At 36.8% G+C, this 16,151-nt stretch overlaps 1 protein-coding gene across 1 annotated transcript in view; it reads left to right on the forward strand.

The window, feature by feature from the left end:
- RAB18 (RAB18, member RAS oncogene family) overlaps window positions 1-15,891 on the forward strand; it is a 29,487-nt gene extending 13,596 nt beyond the window's left edge. The window contains exons 3-7 of the mRNA XM_061181518.1: window positions 5,151-5,212; window positions 9,145-9,217; window positions 10,538-10,656; window positions 10,730-10,796; window positions 13,887-15,891. Of these exons, the coding sequence (XP_061037501.1) occupies window positions 5,151-5,212; window positions 9,145-9,217; window positions 10,538-10,656; window positions 10,730-10,796; window positions 13,887-14,062 (497 nt within the window). The 3' untranslated portion in view covers window positions 14,063-15,891. The remainder of the gene's footprint in view (window positions 1-5,150; window positions 5,213-9,144; window positions 9,218-10,537; window positions 10,657-10,729; window positions 10,797-13,886) is intronic.
- The last annotated feature ends 260 nt before the right edge of the window (window positions 15,892-16,151 follow it).

Here is a 16,151-nt window from a genome sequence, read left to right on the forward strand (position 1 = left end):
GTTGTTAAGTTATAGGCATTCTTCATATATTCCAAATACTAATCCCTTATCAGATAACTGGCTTGCAAATATTTTTTCCCATTTTGTGAGTTTTTTTTTCCACTCCCTTGACGTTGCCCTTTGATGCATATAAGTTTTTAATTTTGATGAAGTCCAGTTTATTTTTCTTCTGTTGCCTGTGCTCTTGGTGTTAGTTATATCCAAAAAGTCTTTGCCAAATCCCATGTCATGAAAATTTTTTCCTATCCTTTCTTCTAGGAGTTTTTAAGATTTAGTTTTTACATTTATGTCTTTGATCCATTTTGGGCTAACTTTTGCATATGGTGTAAGGTTAGGGTCCAACTTCATTCTTTTGCATCTGGATATCTAGTTTTCTGAGCATCATTTGTTGAAAGGACTGGCCTTTACCTATTGAATGGTCTTGGCTTCCTTGTTGAAAATCAGTTGGCTATATATGTTAGGGTTTATTTCTGGGTTCTCTATTTATTCCATTGGTTTAAATGTCTGTACTTAATGCTAGTACCATTGTTTTAATTATTGTAGTTTTGTAGTAAGTTTTGAAGTTTTAAAGTTTGAGTCCTCCAACTATTCTTTTTTTTTCAATATTGTTTTGTAATTTAGTGCCTCTTGTAATTCTATACGAATTTGAGTGTCAGCTTTTCCATTCTGCAAAAAAAGCTATTAGAATTTTTATTGGATTGTGTTGTATCTGTAGATAGTTTTGGGTAGTATTGTCATCATCACAATATTAAGCCTTCCAACTCATGAACACAGCATGTCTTTCCACTTATTTGTGTCTTCTTTAATTTCTTTCAGCAGTGTTTTGTAGTTTTCAGTGTATAAATATTAAAGCTCCTTGGTTAAATTTATTCCTGAGTACTATTATTATTATTATCATCGTCATCATCATCTATTTTTAAAGTATTTTATTCTTTTTGATGCTATTGTAAATGAAATGATATTTAAAATTTTTCTTTTTGGATTGTTCATTACTAGGGTATAGAAATGCAACTGAGTTTTGCATGTTGATTTTATATCCTGCAACTTTGCTGAATTCACTTATTAGTTCTAACAATATTTTTGTATGTGTATGGAATATAATCATTAGGATTTTCTACATATAAGAAATGTCTGTGAACAGAGATAATTTTACTTCTTCCTTCCCAATATGGATGCCTTTTATTTCCTTTTCTTGCCTAATTGCTCTGGCTAGGACTTCCAGTACTCTGAGAGTAGAAGTGGTGAGAGTATGCATCCTTATCTTGTTCTGATCTGTGGGGAAAAGCTTTCAGTTCTTCACCAATGAGTATGATGTTAGTTACAGGTTTTTCTTATGTATTCACTTGTGTTTTCTTCTTCATTGTCTAATCTGTTAATCCCATCCTGTGTATTTATTTTTTTTTAATCTCAGACATTGTCATTTTCATCTCTAGATGTTTGGTATGGGTTTTTTAAATCTCTCTCACGTCAGCTTAACTTTCTGAACATGTGGTATACAGTTATGTGTTTTTAATATCCTTCTTTGCTAGTTTTAACATCTTTGCTAGTTCTGAGTCAGTTTCTCTTGATTGCTTGTTTTTCTTTTCATAAGGCAGGTGATTCCATTGATATGTTCTGGTTTCCCATTCATTGGTATTTCTTTACAGTGTAGTTGATATTATCTTTGGTAAATTTTCATGTCTCACTTATTGCTTGTTTCAAAGGCTTTATTGGTTATATTATCTAGTTTTAACTAACTTAACCTTCATAAAATAGGCGTGTGCCTATAAAAAGATTCCTGCAGAGGAACAGAATTGAATATTGTATTAAAAATGCAAGCCCAAATGAACAACTAGAGAAAAGCTGAAGTGACAGTTCTTCTGTGATTTTGTAATTTATAATAAGAAATATATGTTTGGTTCCTAGCACTGAACTCTGAAAACCCCTGGATTTTCTTAAGTGATAAGAATCATTAAAGGTGTCTTTTGTTTTTCTTTTCTGTTTTTTTTCTTTTTTGGCCGCACCACGTGGCTTATGGGATCTTAGTTCCCCGACCAGGGACTGAATGAACCTGGGCCCCGGCAGTGAAAGCACCAAGTCCTAACTACTGGACGGCCAGGGAATTCCCAGGATGTCTTTTGTATTTTCATAACAAGCCTTTTTCAGCCACACCTGAGTTTATATTAATGATGTGACTTCTAGAAAGCCCCTAAGCATAGAGGCTGGTTGCCAGGAGAATCAACCATGTATTGGGTTGGCCAAAAAGTTCGTTCAGGTTTTTCTGTAAGATGCTGTGGAAAACCCAAATAAACTTTTTGGCCAACCCAATAATTAGAGGGTTAGAACTTTTCAGCCCTATCTTACCTCCCTCACTTCCAGGGTGCGGAGAGGGGCTGGAGGTTTTGTTTAATCACCAAAGGCAAATGATTTAATCAGTCAAGCTCCATAAAGAAACCCCACGGGTTCAGAGAGCTCTGTGTTGGTGAACACGTGGAGGTACTGGAAGGACGGCATGCTTGGAGAGGGCATGAAAACTCTGTGTCCCTTCCCCATACCTTGCCCTGTGCCCAGATCTCTTCTCTCTGGCTGTTCCTGGGTTGTATCCTTTTATAATAAAATGATAATCTAGTAAGTAAGTAAGTAAACTGTTTTTCTGAGTTCTTTGAGCTACCATATCAAATTAATCTAATTGAGGAGGGATTATGGGAACCTCTGATTTATAGCCAGTTGGTCAGAAGCACAGGTAACAACGTGGACTTGAGATTGGACTCTGAAATGGGGGTGTGGCAGTCTTGTGGGACTTCGCCCTTACCCTGTGGGATCTATCTCTTAACTTCAGGTAGATGGTGTCAGAACTGAATTGAATTGTGGGACACCCAGCTGGTGTCCCTGGAAAGTCAAAGAATTGGTAGTTGTGGGAAAAACCCTACGTATTGGGTCACAGAAGTGTTCAGTGTTGTAGAGGAGAAACACAGGAGTGTTTTTTCCTAAACATTCTGCCTCTATTATGAGCTCCTTGTTTGTCATCCACATGAGGAGGTTGAAAAGATAGTTTAATCAAATGTAGTGAGAAGTTGGCAAAATAAAATTTATCAAAAACATTCCCACTGCTGCCACCAATAAGGCAAATTAACAGCCACTTGCAAAACAGAAGAGCCAGACTTGGTGAAGAAGCGGTTTGAGCATCTAAGAGCTAAAGAGATCAATATCTGCACATGAGGTTCACCAGAGGAACCAAGGGGAGATGAATGAGAACTGAAGGGCCTGTGTCCAGAAGAGGTACCCTTTCAGGTTGCCTGTCTCTTGACTTTGATGGTAGGACTCCAGGGGCAGTGTTTCCTGAGGGTGTTATCTGTAGCTTTCAAATCTAACATGTCCGAAGAGTAACTTGGAGACAGTTATTGACATGCAAATTATACGTATGACAGAGAAAGTCATTAGACTGCCAAGAAATATAAGCAGGAAATTGTAAAAGAGAAAGAGGATACTGGGGGAGGGAAGGAGAACACAAACATTCTGGGAACACTGAGTTTCTTCTCCTGGGGAGACTAGCTGGTAGCAGTCTGCCCTTAAGCAGGTTTGTCTTAGGTGTTTAAGAACAGAAAAGTTCCTTCTGTCTTCTCTGAAGAACCTTGAGAATGTAACTGTGGAGCGTGTGTGACAGGCCGTCGCTTTGTGATGTCTACCAGTGGCCTTCATTTAGTACCTCTACCAAGTCAGAACCATTTCTTCATCCACATTTTCTCAAGTTTGGGTGTCTTTTTTTTAAGCTATATGAGTAAAATGTAAATAATTTCATATTTTTTATAAAAGTGGTGTGGCAGATTTCTTTATCTAGACCTGGTGAATACAAGATTACTTAATATATAGAATTTTTTGTTTGTTTTGCCTCAAAGAAACTACACTTAAGTTTTCCTTGGACTGTGCAATTGGCACTGTCCTTTAACTCGTGGTTGCCTGACATTCTAGGAATGACTTTATCAACTTCTTTATCACCTTAGCCCAAGACACCAAACTGTCTTTTTAAAATCTTTGGCATGCAGAAAGACCTGGTGTAATGCATGTTTTGAAATGCATTTTTATTACCTAATTTGTGTGTGTAATGGATTGTCAGAAATCATCCAAGAATTACTAATATATTTCCATATTGGTGACAGGTGTTCTAGGAAGCATTTAGTATTTGAGCATTTATATGTATCCTCTTAGTTGTGGCTGTTCTGAATTAATTGTGATAAGCTAAAATCTTTTGAAAGTTTCTTTCCAAGTGTCTTGAGTTAATATTTTCCCTCTGGCCAGTGGGATAGACTGCACATTATTTTTGATACTCTGCTAAGACATGTGGGCAGTTACTGTTCATTGAAGCCAGATGGCATGTGTCAAGTCCTTTTCCAGGGCAGGGAGAGGTTTTGGGGGCTGCTGTAGTAGAGCCCAACGTGACTTCTTAGGGAACTTGTTTTCTTTTCATATAAATCAGTACATACAGATTTCACTGCTCTTCGAGCACTCCTCTTTAACTTAAGAAGATTCTTAAAGGATTGGGCATAAACGTTTTTGTGTGTAAATTCTCTTTTTGCAATTGTGCAGTAGCAAGTGATTATTGATAAGGTTATATAAAATGAATACTGTTTTTTAGGATAAAAACAAACAAAAACAAAGAATTCATAAGGCAAGGAAAGAGGGGCCCTTTTATAATTTTACCAGTCTTCCAAGCTGCCCACAGCCAGAATCTGACTTAGGGTGTTGGCCAGCTGTGGACAACACCCCTAATAATAGCTTAGGGGGCCCTGGGAAAGTGCCCCAACCCACAGTCAGCCAGAGGTCTTCTCTACATCAGCACAGTGAACTCTAGCTCTTGGCTTTTAATGTGCAGGGTCGATCACCACCTTACACCTTACACCTTACACTTTCATTTTTTTCAATAAAACGTTTGCTTTTTCAAGAAGTACAGGTAGGTGAATGAATTTTACAAGCATTTGGTTTTCATTTTTCTTGATTAAATTCTAAGCTGCTAAACTTTAGTGACACTTTTATCTTCACATCCATAACTCTAAGAATTCGGATGTGAATTTGGGCATTTAATAAAGTGGCTTTTCTGTTTCTTCATTTTCTTGGTAATTGATTTAAAATGTATGTTTTACTGGAATTCTTATCAAAATTTTCATTTTTCCAAGGTGTTGACTTTAAGGTGAAAACAATTTCAGTGGATGGAAATAAGGCTAAACTTGCAATATGGGTAAGAATTTTTAAAATGTATTTTGTGTAAATATTAAACTTGTACTTTTTGAAGAAGCAGAAATTGATGTGTGTAGTGTTGTAGAGGTGAATGAGCAGTGTGTGTTTAATAACTTGGGAGATTTGATGTTGATTAAAGGATAGACATAAATAGTTATATCTTATAATTCTGTAATCAGGCAGAGACTTGTTTTACTTACTCAGATTTTTAAAATATATAATCCCTTCAGAATATTTGAAAACAGAGTATTAAAAAAATCATTGTCTGCCAGAGAGAATCACTGTTATTGAATGTGTTTCTTTAAAGTTTTAAAAAGACAACCTACTCTGAACTAATGCTAAAGGCAGTTGTTGGGGAGAAGGGAATGAAGCGATACTTAGAAAAAATGATTTTTCATGTTTGTTAGTGTAAATATCTATAAAATTTGAGCTTGCCAACTTTGGATTTTTTTTAATACTGATGCCGAGTGTTTACTTACTAGCGTCTTTTCACTTGCCTGTTAACCCAGCTGTTCTGATCCGCATTCTCTGCTAACTAGACCTCTTCCTGGAAGTGCTGAATAAGGTAGCACTAGCTGCCGGAACGCCCAGCTTACTCGGTCTGTGTCTGTCTGCTCCTCCTTCCCCCCCTCCTTCCTTCCTTCCTTCCTATCTCTGTCTCTCCATCTAAGTATGATTGCTTATATAGTAAATATGTTACATATAAAATTTATAAAAATATACTCATAATCCAATTCCCACATATGCTATAGTTAAATATCTGAGTATATTTTTATAACATGATAATAATATTAGAACTGGTCTGCAGTCATCAAATTGAGTCATACTTCGGTGGCTAAGTAGTAAATGCTGGCTGGGTGGGTGTCAATTACAGATTGAAACAGCAAGTGTTCATGCATTGTATGATCTCATTCATGTTAACGGCACTCTCTGAATGGCACACTATTTCTAACACACATTTTATTCCAAATGACTGTTTTTTATGTTTTATGGGTTTTTTTGTTAATTTTTTTCTAAGATACAATGCTTTACATGATTGGTAGCCTGTTTGTCCCTTCCCCAAAATATGTTTAATATCAATCAGTACAGTAATGTCTGACAAGAAACAATTTGGAAAATGTTGGACTAGACCATAGTAAAATATATATTGAAGTTTAAGAATGCTCCCTTCTTTCCGTACTGAAGTGGAGCCTGATTTTCCATGTTTTTCTTGTTTGATTTATTACCTCTTCTGCCCTTGCTCCTGCTGTGACATATACAATTTAGAATAGGATCTGAGGCTTGATGGTTGCTGTGAGATCTTACTTTCGTACAAGAGGTTTTTTGTTTGTTTTTAATTTACTTTCTAGTTCCTGCTCAATAAAAAGGTTGGCAGGTATTACTGAAGTGACATCTTTATCATAGGCTTATAAATATTTTTTAAATAAGAGAGGCTTCTCCTGACTGCAAGGATAATATAGTTTCATTCTAAAAAGGATAATCAAAATAGTATGAAATTAATAGAGAAGAAAGTTCATCTTTAACCAATGTCTGCATTTTAGTGAACATCCTATAAAATATGTCAGACACGTGCACGTTGTTACACGTGGTGTATATGCAACTTTCTGAAAGAAAGGATTAAATCCTAATCCTTTCACCTGCTTGTCACCCTCCCCCCAGCACTGTGTACGTTGTGCGTCAGTAAGTGTGGAAGTACATCAGTTTACATGACCATCTTAAGATATCTACACTGTTCATGGTTTTTCACAAAGATCACATGTGCTGTGGTGAGCATCTGTGTGTACGTGTTCAGCTACTTCACACTGTACGCTTAGAAGCTGAATTAGTGTCTCCGAGAATATGAAGATTTAACATTGGGGTGTAGGAAAAAGGTCTTCCGTGCTATATATTGTTAATCTTTCTCATTTTTGCCTTTCTGAGTAATAATTTTTCACTTATATTTGCATTTCTTTTGATTAGTGAGATTTTTTCTTACATATTTATTGATTATATTTTAATGAATTTTCTCTTACATGCTTTGCCCTTTTTATATTAGTGTTCATCTTTTTCATGATTAAAGTCTTTATATAATAAAAATACTAGCTTTTTGTCATACGCCACATTTTTTCCACTCTGTCATTTGTCTTTAAAATCTTATTTAGGAGGAGTATACATTAATGTTCTTATGTGTGTGTGTAATACTAACTCTGTCATATGCTGCAGATTTTTTTCCCCTAGTTTGTCATTTACTTTCAAATCTTGTTGAGGATGAGTGTTGGGGGGTGCGGGGAGAGAGCGTGTTGTTGGGGAGGGGTGTTCTTGCCATACCAAGGGTTTAGTATTTACATGATTAAATCAGTTATTTTCTTCATACATCTGGGTGTCATGTCGTATTTAGGAAGGCCTTCTCACTCAGTATTAGAAATATATGAATCTACTTCATGTAAATAAAATCGGTTCCTCTCCCCCTTGGATGCTCCTTCTAGGATTATTCAAATAGAATAGTCAGGCACAGCCCTGCCTCCTGTGCCCCCGAAAGAGCTGCGCACACATCGTGACCTACTTGGCACCCACCTCTGAGGTGGTGCTTCTCTACATCCTTCCCTCACTTCTCCCCACATTCTGTTATTTAGCCTTTCTAGATCCTTTCCAGCTTTGTCCATTTCTGTCTTTAATAATCCTCTCTTCTCCCATCACAAAATAAAACCACATATAATAAACTCTGCTTCCTTTGTCTTACAAAGATGTTATTACTTACTGCAAATTCCTGTTTTGAAGACAAGATCTAACTTCTGACTATTTAAACCTATAAATTATATAGTTATTATAAATTCTGATCCACCTGAGCTTCTGCTTGCCCCATAGCTAAACTCACACTTACAACCATGGGACTGACAGTTGTTGACGTTTGATATACGTCTTTACTTTTTTTCAGGTTATTTGACATTAGCAGACTGCAAACTTTTTCTTAAAAGACTGGAAAATAAATACTTAGTTCAACCCCAAGGTGGGCCGTACAGCAGTACATAAGTGAATGGGCCTGGTTGTGTTCCAGGAAAACTTTATTTAATAAAAACATATAATGAAACAGGTGGTGGGCTGAGGCAGCAGTTTACCAACTGCTGCTTTGCTTAATCTTAGGTAGACTTGAGCCACAGTCCGAGGATGGTAGAAAGAAGACAGAAGGAACCAGGCCCAGAAGAAGAGACTTGTTAATTAGTTTACTCCTTTTTTTTTTTTCAACAAAAGTTTAGCAACTATTCTATGGCAGGAATTTCTCTGGGCTTTGGGGTTAAACTGGTGATTGAGCAGATGTGGTCCCTTCCTTGTGAAATTTACATTTCCTAGCTTGTGTACATCTTATATTCATTACCCCTAATATGAGTCAGAAATGTAATAACGAGTGGTTTGGTTTTAATGCATTTTCCTGAAAGAAGATACATAGAAAACATTTTTTAAAGTACAACCTAAAAATTGCCTACTTAAAATAAAACACCGCTGTAATTCTCTTTAAATCAGTGGTTCTCAACCTTGATTCTATGTCAGAATCACCTGGTGGGAAGAGTATTAAAACGTCTGTCATACCCTAGTTAAGTCAGAATCTTCATGGGTTGAAGCTAGGCGTCTGTATTTTTCATTTCCCAGGAAAGTTTATTGTGCCACCGGAGTTGAGAACAATGGCTTTCAATGAAATGGGTTTCATGTGTGATAAAAATCTTAAATCCAAAATGGTAGAAAACCTATACTTTGTTACATTTTTTCTAGAGATGAGGCAGTATTTGTTAGTTTCTATGTTACATTTGTCAGTAAAAAAAAAAGTCTTATTTAAATTTTAAGTTTTAAATGAACTTGATATTTTAATAATACTGTTCAACTTTCTTCTCTTAAATTAGTATGTTGAAGGTTTTTATTTTTACTTTGTTTTGTTTAATAATAATTGATTGTCACTTTTAGGATACTGCTGGTCAAGAAAGGTTCAGAACATTAACTCCCAGCTATTACAGAGGTGCCCAGGGTGTTATATTAGGTAAGGTGGTACTTTCATATACCGTGTAAAAAATATTGTTTTATTACTCGGGAATTTCTAGTTTTCCTTGTTTGTGAAGGTCAATAAGTTTTTGTTTCATTTTTCTTTAGGGCTACTTTTATGTGACTTGAAGTTATATTAACTTCATGTAATATTAATGAATATTTAAACTTTTAAAATTTTGTTTCAGCCCTTTGTCTAGCAATTAAAAAATAAAGATCAGAAACATGTACTAAGGAGTGGTTTGGATTTATGCATTTTCCTGAAAGAAGATACACAGAAAACATTTTTAAAAGTACAACCTAAAAATCGCTTACCTAAAATAAAACACCCCTATAATTTATCTGGTTTAAAAGCACGTGTTGCTGAGGACATAATTGAGGACCAGTCCTCCTGTCATTGGTCTGTCTTAGAGTATTACCAGAAACCAATCTTCAGTCAGCAGCTTACAAATATTTACTGCCAGATTATAAAAGAAGGAGAGTGTTGGTTGCTTAGCGGAATTTGTTTTATTAGTCTTGAAAAATAGCACAAAGCACTTAGTACTATTGATTTATAATCACACAGAACTTAAAAACCAAGTGTGGATTTTCAATATAATTTATTGAAAAGTGCTTGTTCTTAATATTCCTGAGAAACTGTTTAAAATGAATATTGATCAGTTGTAGGGAGAAATCTCTTTTTATATCATGACTTGTGAGGCTTTGGTTTCATTTCTGTTAATTTGACAGTGACTCTCATAGTTCTGGTTCAGCATCTCCTAAGTTTAGAAAACACTTTAAATTAATAAGCTCTTTATTTAGTGTAATGCAGAGTGATGTGAGATGAAAGTGAAAACAGAGGAAGACGGTCAGGATTCCACCCACTAACTTGACGTATTTTTTCAAATTTTCAAATTCTGGTCCTTGTGAGAAATAAAATAACAGGGTCATAGATGTTGAAATTTATGTAAAATTTTTTGGTATTTTGCCACAGATTTGAAGCTAAACACCTTTTGGTTTTCAGACAAACTTTTTTTATTGTTATAAATGGAGACAGCTGTTGTTTTGCTTAATTTTCAGTTATCACATAGGATATAATTTCATTTCTCTTACAACATCTGTAAATAAAGTTGAAGTATGTATGTAAATGCATATTTTTTTTAAAAAAATACACTTGTTTCTTCCATCTGGATCAGTAGGCACTGATTTTTAAGCATTGAAGGCTTAAAAAACAGACTTGTCTGTATAGTAATGTCAGTTCCTAGTACATATCAGAAATATAATGTCATTGTTTCCTACTTTTGATATTTATTTAATAAAATGATTCTTTTTATTTCAGTTTATGATGTCACAAGAAGAGACACCTTTGTTAAACTGGATAATTGGTTAAATGAGTTGGAAACGTACTGCACGAGAAATGACATAGTAAACATGCTAGTTGGAAATAAAATTGATAAGGTGAGAAGTCAGACACTTGGCAGTGTGGCTCTATATTTTGGTAGCTTTTCTTAATCTTTGATTTATCTTTTAGGAAAATCGTGAAGTTGATAGAAATGAAGGCCTGAAGTTTGCACGGAAGCATTCCATGTTATTTATAGGTAGGTGTGTGAATCTTTATCTTTTCATTATTAATGAAGAGTTTTTAAATGGAGTTTCTGTTACATTGTTCTCTCTGTGAACCATAAAATGTGTGGATATAGCTCATGGTTGTCTTGTGCTATAAAACTAACCAACTGTAGAGCCAGGTTCCTTATCTTTCTTTCTGTGAAAAAGAATAGGATCACATCATGTGAAGCCTTACAGGACACAGTCACACCATTCCTCGCCTTCAGTAAAGCCAGGAACCCTGCCCTGCAGTCGTACCTGCTGGTTCGTGTGCTGGCAGCAGTGGTACCACCTGAGAGCTTGTTAGAAATGCTTCATTTCAGACCCTAGCCCAGTTTTTCTGAATTAGAATCTGCATTTGAGAAAGATGTTCGTGTGATCTGTATGCACGTTAATATGTGAGAAGCACGGTAGAGCAAGTGTTGGCAAATACAGCACGGGCCAGATGTGGCCCCACTGTTTGTATGGGAACACACCATGCCCGCTCATCTGTGATGCTGTCTATGGCTGCCTTTGTGCTTCATGGCCGAGTTCAGTCATTACAGTGGAGGCGGTATGGCGTCAAAGCCTAAAATATTTACTCTCTAGCCACTTACGGAAGACGTTTGTTGACCCCTTGTCTGGCATAGTGGACTGGCTGTACCAGTTGGGAGCTTTTAAAAATTACAGCTCTCTGTGCCTTACTTATCACAGGTCTGAAACAGAGCCTCGAAGGCAGTTTATAAGAAACACCCTAGTTGATTCTGATGTGAAGCCAGCTTTAGGAATTACTGTTTTAGCTATTCCACTGTATTAGAACCTAATAGGAATCAGGAAATGGAAATGGGAGAACATCACATATAAAGAGAAGTGGGGTGATATAAGTGGAAGGTATAGGGAATTTTAGAAAGGGATTGAGTAGTATCTCTACTGCTTACTTGCTAGGTGTCTTTCATTTCTATATGTTAGCTTGTTCAATTAATATTTAGTGAACACTGAGGATACAACAATGAACAAAATGGTCCAACTTCCTGTCCTCAGGGAGTTTACATTCCAGGCTGGGAAACAGACTTGTATAAGTAAGTAGTGCTATGCAGGAAATAAAACCTAGTAAGGGGAGAGAGAATGACCAGGGTGGGAGGTAATAAGGAAAAGTTCTTTGAGAGAGTGCCATTTGAGCAAGAATTCGTGGTATGAAGATCAAGACGGAGAGCGTCTCAGGCTGAGAGAATAACAAGTATGTCCTGAGGTAGGAACCAGCTTAGTGTGTCTGAGCAACAGGAAGAAAGCTTGTGGGCTGGAGCGTAGTGTGGGCGGAGGAGAGGGTGGTGATGATGGGACAAGAGATCTTAAAAGGTCATGTTGGACCTCCTAGGACATGGGAAAGAAATGAATTTTATTCTAAGCAAGGTGGAAAGCAAGGGAGTAGTGCCGTGATTTGATATTCGGCCTAGATGAGGGATGCTGGTGGCGCTGACTGCGGTGGCAGTCGTGGGTGGTGGGAAGTTGGCAGATCCAGGAGACGCTTTGAGGGTAGAGCTGACAGCAGATAGGTTGGGTGTGGAGGATAAGGAAAGAGAGCAATCAGGGTAAGTTCAAGTCTCTGGCATGAGCAGCTAGGTGCATGGTGGTGCCATAACTGAGATGTGGAAGTCTGAGGTAAGAACAGGTTTAGGCAGAGGAATAGGGAATCAAGATTTCTGCTTAGACATAAGACCTGTCTTTCAGACAACCAGTGGACATCGTGGTCATTGGCATTTAGGTGGCATTTAAAGTCATGGGACTGGAGCAATCACTACAGGAAAAACTGGATAGAAAAGGGCTGAAGATTGAACCCTGGGGTACTCCAACAATTAGAAGTCAGCAGCAAGAGGAGGTGCCAGCAAGTAAGGCTGTGAATGATATGCCAGCGAGAGAGGAGTGCCAGGAGTGTTCAGTGTCCTGGAAGTCACATGAACACAGTATTTACAGGAAGAAAGCGGTCAGCCGCATCAAATGCTGCAAGGCGTCAAATGAGAAAAGGACGTTGGATTTGACAAGGCAGAGGCTGTTGGTAGTCTTTAAAAGAATAGTTTCCATGGAGTGGTGGGAACAAAAGTCTAATTAGAGTAGTTTGAAGAAAATTTTGAGATAAAGTGGAAACAACTTATATGGACAACTCTTTGTGACAGTTTTGTTTTGAGAGAGTAGAGAAACTAGGTGGCTACTGGAGGAGGTGTGGGCTGGAGGGCAGGTTGGTTGGTTGGGCGGGTGGGTGTTTAATAACACGGACAATAATTTTGGTGGGCTTCTAAGCTGACTGGTATAATCCAGCAGAGAGGGCACATGATTTTTCAGTGAATGAGAAGGGATGGGATCCCGGGAACTAGACAAAGGGGTGGCCTCGGACGGCAGCCGGGATGGTTCACCCGTTGTAGCAGGAGTGAAGGCAAAGCCTAAGGATACAGATGTGGGTGGGCTGGTGACCCTGTTAGTGGGATGATCAGTGGTTCTTGCCAGGTTGTTTCTGTTTTTCTCAATACAGAGCTAGATCATCAGCTGAGGTAGAGGAGCTTTCAGATGAAGGAATAAATAGTCATCTCAGACTGGAAAAAAGGTAGTCACTGGGGAAGTACAGGATTGGGGAGCAGTGCTAAGTGTCCGCATGCGTCTCATGAGCATGAATTTAAAATGGGACTAGTGTTCATGGTTGTATGTCATTTATCCACCCACCTATAGCTGCTGGGTCACAGGCACAGAGCAACCAGATTGTTTAACTTAGAGCCTAGATTTCCTTATTCTAAAATGGGAATGATACCTGCTTCAGGGGCTAATTTTAAGAACTAAAAAAATTAAGGAAAGAACTTTGGCATAGTATTTGAGTAGGGCTTTAAAATTTACAACTCTATCACAAAATCTTGGGCTTATATACCGCTAGTCTTATGGATAGAGTTTAAATAGCTCAACTTTGAGAGTTGCAGGAAATGCGCTAATCTTAAACCTGTGGGGAGAGATTTGGCTTTTTATATATCATCAGCTGATATTTCTGCTGTAATAGTTTTCCAGAAGAACGTAGAAATATGATCAGAAGAGAATGTACTCTGACATTTTTCCTTGAATTTCAGAGGCAAGTGCAAAAACCTGTGATGGCGTACAGTGTGCTTTTGAGGAACTTGTTGAAAAGATCATTCAGACGCCTGGACTGTGGGAAAGTGAGAACCAGAATAAAGGAGTCAAACTGACACACAGGGAAGAAGGCCAAGGAGGAGGGGCCTGTGGTGGTTACTGTTCTGTGTTATAAACCCTGGGAACTCCATCTCTTTTGCATATTTGATCAGATAATGTCATCTTTCTGTATATAAACTCTGTAACCGCTATTTTAGGGTCCTTGCAGTTTGCACATATTTGTTTTGTATCATGGCAGTAAATATTTGCGAGAAATCCCACTTATCGACTTTTCCAGGTAAAGCATTATGGTAAGCATGCACAGTTTGCAATCTGCAGTTTTTTATGTAACATAAAATAGGTGTACCTTTATAAGTACATTTGATTTTATGATTTACATTCATCATGTGATCTTTTAAAAATCCACTTATCTACTATATGTTGATACAAGGTCTATTTCTGGTCTCCTTTTCATTTAAATACTCATCAATTACTGAATTAATTGGTATGTAGAACTCCTAGGACCACTGGGAGATATGCAGGTATCATCCAACCTGGCAAATTTCCCTTCAGAAATAACAAAGAGCGTGATTCCATAACTTTTCTAGGATGTTTGCTGATGGATTCTCTTTTAGTACTAAGCAAACTTCTCTTCCAGGATGTAGTCCAGGCCAATTTATAATTAAATCTCTGTTTGTTCTGATGATGCTTCTAAAATAGCATCGATATGTTAAAGAAGTTTAGTCTTACTTTTAATTTAGTTCAAGAGTAGCTCAGTTGCTTAACTGGAGTTTTAATTCTGTGATATGTACATGGGATTCATGACCCTTTGTGCAGCATTTTTGGTTATGTGGTATTTGACAGGATGGCAATAAGGTTTCCCCCCATTTTGTTTTCAGAAGGACAGGAATAGTGTGTTTATGTAACTCATGTAGTACTTACCACTTTTAAAAACAACACCTTTGCCCATAAATGTTGGTGGTGTTTGTCCAAGTACTTCAACTGTAGCTTGTGTAATGTTAATGAATATCTGTATCTTACGACTTCCATAAATGGCTAGTTGATACTCAAAAACCTACTTCTGTGTTTTGAGGGTTGGGGGAAAACACACTAAATTATAATTTGAGAAAGGCATATTGCTTCCAGATTTTGATGTGTGTGGGAAAATACTGTTGCAATGAAAATCTTGGTAATAATTTACTGTAACAAGTAGCCAATAGTTTATCAGAACTAACTTGTACAGACTAATATCTTTTCCACAGTATTCATTTTTCTAACCTCTTGCTATTGTACACTGTATATTTTTTCACTCATACATTTAATTTACCTTGATCTCTGCTATTTTAAGCCTCCAGATAAGTAATTTGTCCTTTCAGGCAGGTTACTCTAATACCCCTCAGTAAGATTAATAAGAAATATTAATTTCTGGGCAGTTTGTTCTCTGTATACAGTTGCAATTGATAAACATTTTTGTGGGTCACCTTTGCAATATGTGTGATAATGGGCTGAAGTGTACATCTTCACATAAGAAAACCTTACATTCTACGTGGTTCACACTTGTTAGACTACATTACATTTGATTAAAGGTTTTCTGCATTATGTATGTTTTTACTAAATATGAAACATATACTACTTTAATGTTGGAGAAAGATAGCTAACACATGTACTTAACGATTTGTTGTTACATTAAAACTGTAGATTTGTATATTTATGTAGTTTCTGTATTGACATTTCTGTTTTTTGCTTTTTGCTCCTTGAACTATATAATACTCTTTCTGTGCATTGAATTGTCTTGATTTGGTCAGAATTTGGATACATATGAGTCACTTAACTTTTAACAACTAATTTTGTTTGTTTGATTTATATTGTAACCTTTTATAGTTTTTAAATAAATATAGCCTGCTTTCCCTAGATGCATTTGTGCAGGAAGTATACATTTCCCTGTTACTCTCATCAGCTGAGGAAGTCCTGAATACAGTGTTATTCACATTGTCACTATTTTGTTGCAAGCTTCTTGTTTCATAGTGTAGGTTTTCTAAGTGACGTAGTAGTACTATCTAAAATTAGTCACTTAACAGGATTTTGTCAGTTCTTCGTTTCTCAGTCATTTGTAGTAGTTTTAAAGTGCCTTTTGCAGATGGAGAAAATCAGAACAATTAGAATATAGTGTTTTGAGTCTGGGAGTACTGAGATAGACCTAAACAAAAAAATAACTTCAATTTATA

The sequence above is a fragment of the Eubalaena glacialis genome, chromosome 2 (assembly GCF_028564815.1).
Source record: "Eubalaena glacialis isolate mEubGla1 chromosome 2, mEubGla1.1.hap2.+ XY, whole genome shotgun sequence".
Taxonomy (NCBI): Eukaryota; Metazoa; Chordata; class Mammalia; order Artiodactyla; family Balaenidae; genus Eubalaena; species Eubalaena glacialis.